The following is a 9,216-nucleotide window of genomic DNA, read 5'->3' on the forward strand; positions in this document are numbered from 1 at the left end:
GTTTAGAGCTTAGGGTTTAGGGTTTAGGGTTTAGAGTTTAGAAATGAGGTTTTGGGGTTTAGGGTTTAGGGTTTAGGGTTTAGGGTTTAGGGTTTAGGGTTTAGGGTTTAGGGTTTAGGGTTTAGGGTTTAGGGTTTAGGGTTTAGGGTTTAGGGTTTAGGGTTTAGGGTTTAGGGTTTAGGGTTTAGGGTTTAGGGTTTAGAAATGAGGTTTTGGGGATAAGATTTCAAATTTTGAAAAATAAAAAAATTAAAATTTTCATAGGATAAACTTAGAAATATGTTATTTTGGTCATTTTAGTTTTTGAGTGCTATTTTTGTGATATAAACTTTGAAATGTGCTATTTTGGAGATTTGCCCAAAAAAAAAATTGATTTTTCTTGCAGAACAAGTAACTTTTACAAACCTGAACTTGTAGTGATGAAACTGCATCTCTTCTTCTTCTCACGTTCAACATTTAAGTTCTTTTCGTTTGATTGTACGGATTTTACCCTACCATAATGAGAGATCTTCTTCTTTCTTTCTTCTTGTTTCATAGCAGCCTCTTCTCTTCTTGCAGCAGCTATACTTCCAGGTTGCTTCTGAACAGTCACCGTGGACTTAACCTGTCTGCAGCCACCATCAGTGCGCTCTGATAATTTCACCGGTTTTGCAGCTGGTTTAGGCTTCTCATAACAGGCCAGTTTTCTTATGGGTTTTGAGTTGGGAGACAAAGGTGGAGACTTTAGGGATTTTGGTCTTGGTGAGGCTATCTTTGATGCAATGGGATGTATCAAAGACTTAGGAGGAGATTTCTTGAGTGAGTTGCGTCGGTCTACTGTGGGAACTTGGTTCGATTTTGGCTGAAGAACTGGACGACCATTGATTTGGGAAATGGCTTCTTGGTTCATGTTCTTTGATTTTGAGGAACACATTTTCTTTTTCTCTCTAGCTTTGTGTTCTTGAAGGATGATGATAATGGGATGAAACAAATGTGAGATCGCTAAAAGGGTTTTTATAAATGGGCAAAAGGATGATAAAATGTGGGGTAGGTATCAAATTTAATAATTGCTAGTGGGATGTACTCTTATTTATTATATCCACACTAATTAAGGTTTTTTGAGACAAGAGTCTTGTATTGTGTTTAATAAGGTCTGTTGGTGTTAATTAGGGTTTAAATTAATTAGGGTTTGGAGTGAAAGAGAAGTGGGTTTCTTTAGGAACATGGTGGGGTGAGATATGTAATGCAAATCCAGAATAGCCTATGGCTTAGGGAAGAGTTGGATCACTACTGTAGGACAAGGACACCGCGTTCCTTTTTTTTTGCTTACTCTTTTCTCGTATTATATATTTTCTTGTACTTGGTATCTAACTGTTTGATATATAGATAGTTATATATATATATATATATATATATATTATTTTATTTTATTTTGATAAAGAACTGTTTCATATTATCTTATCTTTTTGAAGACGTTCTCAAATATTTCAACAATTTTAATTTCACAAATTGTTGTAAGCTGCTTGAAATGTTTTAAAGAGTCTTTTAAATTTTAAGAAGCATTTAAAATTTCTATACTCAATACATAATCATTTAAAAGACAAATTAGGAAAAAAAATTCTTAAATTAGAAGAGTTTATTAAACTAACATAAACAAATTTTTAGGATTTTATAAAACAACTTTTAGGTTTTGGTATTTGATGTATTCTTAAACAACTTAAGGTGTTATGTATATCACTTAAGTTTTGACCATTATTAAAGTCAATTGTTTTTAAAATGCATGTGAGTTTTCACTAATTATCTGAGATTTATGCATACATTTTTTTTGTTTTATAGTATATTCTAAACTTCTAAATGTTCACTCATAATTCTCTTAAGGTCAATTATTGATAATATCGCCTTTAAAATATATTTCATCCGTTTCATATTAAGTGTCATTTTAACTTTTAAATTTTGTTTCATTATAAATGTTTTTTACGTTTTCAAGGCAAATATTAAATGTTTTTTTCCAGATTTTACCCTTACTCTTAGCTCATTAATTAATAAAATCAAACAAAATAAAGTATTAAATAGGGGTAAAACAGAAAATTTAATCATTTTTTTAATTTGTGTGCAAAAATCTTAAACGACACTTATAATGAAACGGAGGGAATACAATTCATTTCTCGTAGGTAAAACAACTAGTGATCCGTAGTAGTCTCAAGAGCTATTAGATCAACATTCACCAAAAAATATTTTTATCACCAGATACTTATAGATTTCTTAGTATAGTATTAGTGTAATACGTACTAATACTTATGAACAGAAATGATTAAGTATATGTTATTATGATTCGTTATCATTTCGGTTTTGATAAATTTTATATGAACTATACTGGCGATTAGCAATTCGTCAGCGAGAAGAAGAAATGTCATTCTCTCACTTTTGCCTTTACTATTAATATTGCAAGTGTCTTAGTTATTTTAATTTTGAGAGAGACCTTTCATTAAAGATCCAGCTTGACAATTTCGCTTCACAATCAAATATTTCATTTTTCTGTTTATTACCTCCAACTCTAATTCCTATCATTTCTCAACCCATGTACAGATTATTATTCTCTACAAATAATTTTCAACTTGTTAAAACACTAAATATACATTTACAGATTAATTAAGTTAAGACCCAAAGTAGATGGATGATCTCGAGTAATAATTATTCTCATTAACCATTTATATATCATCAACTAACACTTTTTGCATTTAGCTGCAAAGCCCTTACGTTCTGGAATATAAAAGACTACTATAATATTAAGATGGTATAATTAAATACAAATAGATGAGGAGAGGAACACAAATATGGTATATCTATAAGAATAAAAAAATGAAATTGGTCCCAAGTTTCAAGCTGTGTACCAATGGACCAGCTTCCAGCTTTTGAAGGAATCTCATCTTTTAGGTAGCTAAAGCTTACATTTAAGCCTTTATCTACATATATGGTCCTTCAGAATTACACAATAAAATCTTTTAAGGATAAACACAAAACAAATATCCAAAAAGTTAAAACAGTTATATTCGATTCATATTATTATGAAATACACTAATTATTCGTGTATTGATCGGAAACAATAATTATATGTACGCAAATGCATAATATGTATGCGGTTATTTCACAAATTCAGAAGACTAGATAGTCTGTAATTAGGTCGAAAATCCTCTTGTTAGATACAAAAAGGTTTTATTAGAACGATTAGCGAGACACATCATAGACTAGAATAGATAATAGAATAATTACGAAATTTAACAGAAAAAGAATAATCACGAAATTAAGTGGTCTAGAAAAAGTTAAAATCATTTTAAGTCAAGCTGGAGCATCTAGGATGACAACCGAACAACCGAAGTCTTTTCAAACGTCAACTCTTTCTGGTTCTTCTTAATAGACCGTAGTCTCCTTTAATTATTAATTATTAATAGTGTTTGTTTGATGTCTTATTAGAAGATAATATCATAATATTACTAAAAGGTCAGGTGAGAAAAAAAATAGTGGGATGTGATTCTTTTTTTCATTTTTTTGGTCTAAGGGATGTGATTCTTTAAATGGAATCACGAGGAGGAGACATCCCATGTGTTAATGAACAAACCATATAAAATAAAGTTTTGTGTGACTTGATTTAACATTTAAACGAAATATTATATTTGTAAAAGCCTTTCGTTTCCTTTTTATAGAGCCTAAAATAGTTTTTTTTAGCTTAATTAAAATAGTTTTCCTTTGCATAATTCCTTTTTTTGGCCAAACAATTTTTTGTTGCCCATATACAGATCCATATACGTATACCATGCTATTTTTCTTCAATATATTAATAATGATATATATATATATATAGTCTTGCATGATAGTAATATATATCGTAGAAAGATGTGAAGAAACACTTTTCACTCCCCCGGACGAGCTAGCTCAACTGGTAACACCTCAGGCTTCGGTCTGATAGGTCACGAGTTCGAGTTTCGGACGGAGAGGAGTGTCCAGAGCCCGTAAGAAGGTACAGATGCCGGCTGGCTCCGGGCCTAGGTGGTGAGCTGGCCCAAGGTTGGTCTAACACCTGGTTAATAAAAAAAAAAAAAAACACTTTTCACTCATGAGGATGGTCTGGTTTATGAATAAAGCTAAGAATCGTTTTTTTTTTTTTGAATGATACGTTTTAACTATTATTTTACCAAAAACAAAAAAACAACTTGTAGCTTCTATTGTGATTTATTATTGTTTTTAATCAGTGAATTAAACATACTTTTGTATATGTATATTGTCATTAGTTCTGACAAATTTTTGCCATATATGAACATATATATGCTTAAATATGGGTGTTAATTACTAGATTTCCAGGCTGCATAAATTTACTTTTCTGTCACTCTGAAAGAAACTCTTCAAGAGATATGTCCAACCGATGTTGGGCAATCTAAAAAACTTTGTCTCTATCCAATTTACATCTCTAGTCGTTACAAACGGGTCCCGTAAGTCTCATTTTCATGTTTTTTTCTGCAACGATTTTAGCCAACACATTAATTTTAATGACGTAAATCATCAACTGGAGCACCAGTCTTATTATACACATGAAAAGTTAATAACATAGCAACAAAAAAAATACTTTGCTTAGTATATATAATCAGATTGTTTCACCTTATTGATAATTTACAATACTGGGTACAGTTTTAGTTTTATTTTCTATATCATTTGTTTTTTGAGCCCTAAGAATCAAGAAATGCTCTGACAACATCTATAATTGGAGCCATACATATCGGACATTTCTTGGTACTCCAAAGAAGCTCATGGCCACATTTCAGACACGTGCACATATGTCCACACCTGCAAAAGTGCAAAATGAAATCGCGATTCTGTTACAGCTTTTGCGTTTGGACGGAATCATTATCAGGTTCTGCAAGCATACATAAACGTACCTATATAGAAGCGAGTCTATAGGCTTCTCGAAGCAGACAGAACAGTTTCCTTGCAAAGAATCTGAAACTGACATTGAGAAAAATTCATAGTTACAGTTACATCATTCAATGGTGGAATCTCGATGGGTTTTTAATTGAACCAAGAATACTTTTAAAAGCTCACTCACCTGAAGCTGATTTGAATTTCTGGAAATAGACGCAAGATTTGACAAAGCCTTTTAGTTCTACCATTTCTCTTTGCATCTTTTTAACTTCTTCCATGAGACCACATATCATCTGTGTCTCCTATGTGAAACATAAATCTGTTACTTCACTAACACGTAACCATACTGACCTAAGAAGAAGAAAAAAGAGCAAAACTCACAGAGGAGGTATTCTCATGATCCTTAAGGTAGGGTTCATGATCTTCGAAGATCCACGTTTTCATCGTACTTTTAGCTGAGTCTTGGCTGAAACCATCACATACAATTACACTTTCAAGATCCACACTCTCTGTTTCCTTTTCTTTTAGTTTCTCTTGGTATTCTGCCGAGCACTCCTCACTAGCTTCTCCATCCACATGATTGCCTTTTACTTCTAACCCTTTTTGTGGCCGTGAGATAAGAATTTTTTCAATCTCTTTCCGGAAGTCGCTTGTCAGGAAGCTAAAAACCGTCTTTCTGCACAGTCAATCACAAGCTCAAAACACCAAAAATTTAAACAAGTTAAGAAAAAAAAAGAATAGATCATTGAACATACTCCTTGATCAATTTCTGAAAAATATCATCATTCTTTGAATGCCTCTTGATAATCTCCAGCTCCCTTTCCTTCCTTAGATCGTCCCAATAACTCCGTGGTCGCGATATGTGGCTAACCCAATCATAGTTCACACTATCTCCACTGTAATCTTTATATTCATCTTCACCTTCCATGTCATTTTCAACCCAACCATTTAGAAATCTTGGTGATTCAAGGATTGGACACAATGTTTCTGATGCTTCTTGCTTCTTGTCTTTCGACGTTTCTTCAACGTCTTTTGAAAACATTTCATCAGTATGGCTCTCTCTAGATACGCTGCTCGCGTTTTCTTCTTCCTTCCTTTTCTCCAAACTAATCATTGATGTAACGTCTTGAGGATTGACTCTATATCCATCAGTCTCTATATTGATTACCTCTGTGACCTCCACATCAATACCGCTTCTTGCAGCTTTTCCCTCTTTTTTAGCTTTCCCCATAGTTATTCTCATATTGCTTCTCTCCTTAGAGTCCCACAGGTTCACTTTCTCCGTGATACTCAATGTATTGTTTGTTTCTACACTTCCCATTACAATACCTTTCTCTGTAGTCTCTCCTGACCCTTCTCCTTCTTCTGTAGATTTCCTCTCAATTTCATGTTTCTTTAACCCATTCTTGTTGCTTGTATCTTCACTCAATACAGCTTCATTGGCAATTTTCGGCTGCCCGGTATTTTTCTTGTACCTATCATTGCATAGTGATTGTAATTGATGAATCAATATAGATTGCGCTTAAAGCTCTTTAAGAACTGCGAAAAAACAAGCTGAAAAACATTAATAATAAGCTTGTTAGCACCTGAGATTATTCATCACACCAGACCCTCTTGAAGACCGTTTTGCTGATTTAAACAGATGTCTTTCTTGGATAGCGATGCACCTTTCAAAAGATCTGATCCTAAGCATATACTAAACCACAACAACAACAACAAAAGAAGGAAAATCAAAGTAACCAAACCTCATCAAAACTGCAATCTATTTATTGATTCTAGTAGTTACTTAAACTCCACCAATTTCAGTCGTGCCAAATACGACCCGATCAAATTAATGATCAGTACTAAATACGACCATAATTCAATTATAATTCAAAAATACTATATAAACTTTTTAAAACGTGCCAAAAACTACATTGACCGTAACAGAAGTTAATCAACCGTTAAAAAACAAAAACAATGTCCTTTTGGTTTAATCTTTTTTTTAATAAATATATCTATTCTAGGATTCAAACCCATGCATTGATACACTTTAAAAGAGACACTCTAACCAGTAACGGAAGAAAATGTTTGATAAATAATTACAAATTTGAAACTATATATACTACTATAAATAATTACTTTAGTTCAGTGGTTATAATGTCTCTTTAAAAGTGTATCAATGCATGAGTTCGAATCTCAGAATGAGCATATATTTTTTTTTAAAAATATTAAACAAACTTCTGTTACGGTCAATGTAGATTTGGGCACATTTTAAAAAGTTTAAGTAGTATTTTTGAATTATAATTGAGTTGAAGTCGTATTTAGCACTAATCATTTGTTCATGTCGTATTTGGCACGACTGAAATTGTTTGGGTCGGAAAAAAACCATTTTTCCAGTACAATACCATATTTGTTATGATGTACGTAGTATAAATACGGATCTTAAAGGTGTAAATTCATTCACACACTTATTAAGAAAAACCTAGAACGGTATTTGTCTCAATCTGTTTTTAGCATTCATCAAGTGTAATTCACAGAGTTTCTCAACACTATTATATTACCAGTTTACAGATCAAATAAAAGTACCTGAAGACGCTCGCATCCACGAGGTGAGAACTTCGAAACCGCGGTGAGACCAGCGATCCATTTGAGATACTTTTTCCTTTCACGTAGAATCACCATCAAGAAATCTTCAAATGCTTGCCGTCCTCTTATCCTTACCAATGGAGGTGAACATCTTGATTCTCTCTCCTTCTCACAAGAATCTGATATGTTTGACTGTAAACACCAATCTACTTCTTCACTGTTGTTTCTTGCCTCCTCATTGAGAGACTCAAAAAATAGGCTATCAATAAAGAAATGATTTCGAGTCGGGCTAGACGGTCGCGACCTAGCTTCCCAAATCTGAACCAGAGAAGAAGCTCCCACGATGATCTCATTTCTTGACGAATTCCCTGTTTCAACTAGATTATAAAATGGATTTGAATTGGTCTCTGGAGAAGAAATATTCTGTTGAGCTTCCTCTGTATCAGAAACAGAGGTTCTTGAAGAACATTCAAGAACCTCATTTCCATCTTGTTTATTTCCAGAATCATCCCCCGGAACGACATGAAAACTATCGGATTGATCTCTGACTAAAACTTTGAGATCCTTTTCTTTCTTGCTTCGATCACTCGGGACACATTCGAACATCTTTGTCGAAACCATTTCCAAAGACGCCATTTTTTCAAACGAAAGATAAGGAAAACAACAGTTGCACTGTTTTGTTACACTCAACAACAACGAAAGATGAAAACTATAACTGCAATAAGTTGAAATTTAAATTTGATGCACTTGATGTAACAAATAGTTTTTTTGATGAATAAAATTTTACATCACTCAAAAAAAAAAAATTGGGAGGAAATGAATCAGTGTGTTCCACGAACAAATTGAAAAATATATTTGGAAATAATAATAATGATCTTAAGAAAAATCATTCCTTTTCTTAAATTCTTCTGTTTCTCGAGCTATAAGAAAAGTTATATAATTAGAGATTGACTTTCTGAAAACTAGTGTTATGTTAACAGAAACAATGAAAACAGAGGATTATCAAACAGCCAGGGAGAGAATCAAAAATGATAATATCTCGAGAAGAAGTTGAGTATTACGACTTGCTCTCTACATTCGATCTGTTTATATAGATAATATTTTGACTAATTAAAATGCTAATATAAGGTTTTAGCTGTGAGTTGAAATGGTTATTTTATCTTCCAATCTTATATATTAAAACAGAAGTAACAACCTTGATTCATGTGTGATTTTTTAAAAATGGATTCAGACCTATTTCTATAAAGTCATGTTAGATTTAATCTTTAATTTTATCATTTAAATTTTGGATATACCATAAATTTTTATTGGGCTATCAATAATTGGATTTAAAGAATAGATGATCCATTGGATTAATAAATAGTATAAATTAAATAGATATAATTTAATGTTGTAATATTATACCTCCATATGTTAAATATTTAAATATTTGTCGATATTATTTTTTAAAATTATAAAGATTTTTTTTTAAATAACAAAAATCATATTATTTAACAATGATTAATCTTTATTACCTTAAACCAATGAAAACAAATTTTAAACTAAATAGTTTATTTTAAAATTAAACAAAAACTAAATGTTTAATTATTTACTCGATAATATAAATCTACGAAGCGAAAAGTTTAATTTTTTAAAAACTTTCTAAATTTGTGAAATGTTACAATATCTTTGAATATGACAATAAAACAATATTTTACTAATCTTTATATATATACTTACGATTTTAATAATGAAATAATAATCCGAAAATATATATAT

At 31.8% G+C, this 9,216-nt stretch overlaps 2 protein-coding genes across 2 annotated transcripts in view; both read right to left on the reverse strand.

Annotated features, from left to right (window-relative positions):
• Positions 1–980, reverse strand: part of LOC106321083 (DNA-3-methyladenine glycosylase 1) — a 2,555-nt gene extending 1,575 nt beyond the window's left edge. The window contains exon 1 of the mRNA XM_013759401.1: positions 406–980. Within this exon, the coding sequence (XP_013614855.1) occupies positions 406–913 (508 nt within the window). The 5' untranslated portion in view covers positions 914–980. The remainder of the gene's footprint in view (positions 1–405) is intronic.
• A 3,717-nt stretch (positions 981–4,697) lies between these two features.
• LOC106324177 lies at positions 4,698–8,094 on the reverse strand. The gene is made up of 7 exons (XM_013762189.1): positions 7,459–8,094; positions 6,477–6,586; positions 5,646–6,365; positions 5,272–5,566; positions 5,075–5,192; positions 4,908–4,974; positions 4,698–4,815 (listed from the first exon to the last, which is right to left on the reverse strand). The coding sequence occupies exons 1-7, from the start codon at positions 8,092–8,094 to the stop codon at positions 4,698–4,700; spliced, it is 2,064 nt and encodes a 687-aa protein (XP_013617643.1).
• Between the last annotated feature and the right edge of the window lie 1,122 nt (positions 8,095–9,216).

This window comes from Brassica oleracea, chromosome C2 (genome assembly GCF_000695525.1).
Source record: "Brassica oleracea var. oleracea cultivar TO1000 chromosome C2, BOL, whole genome shotgun sequence".
Classification (NCBI taxonomy): domain Eukaryota; kingdom Viridiplantae; phylum Streptophyta; class Magnoliopsida; order Brassicales; family Brassicaceae; genus Brassica; species Brassica oleracea.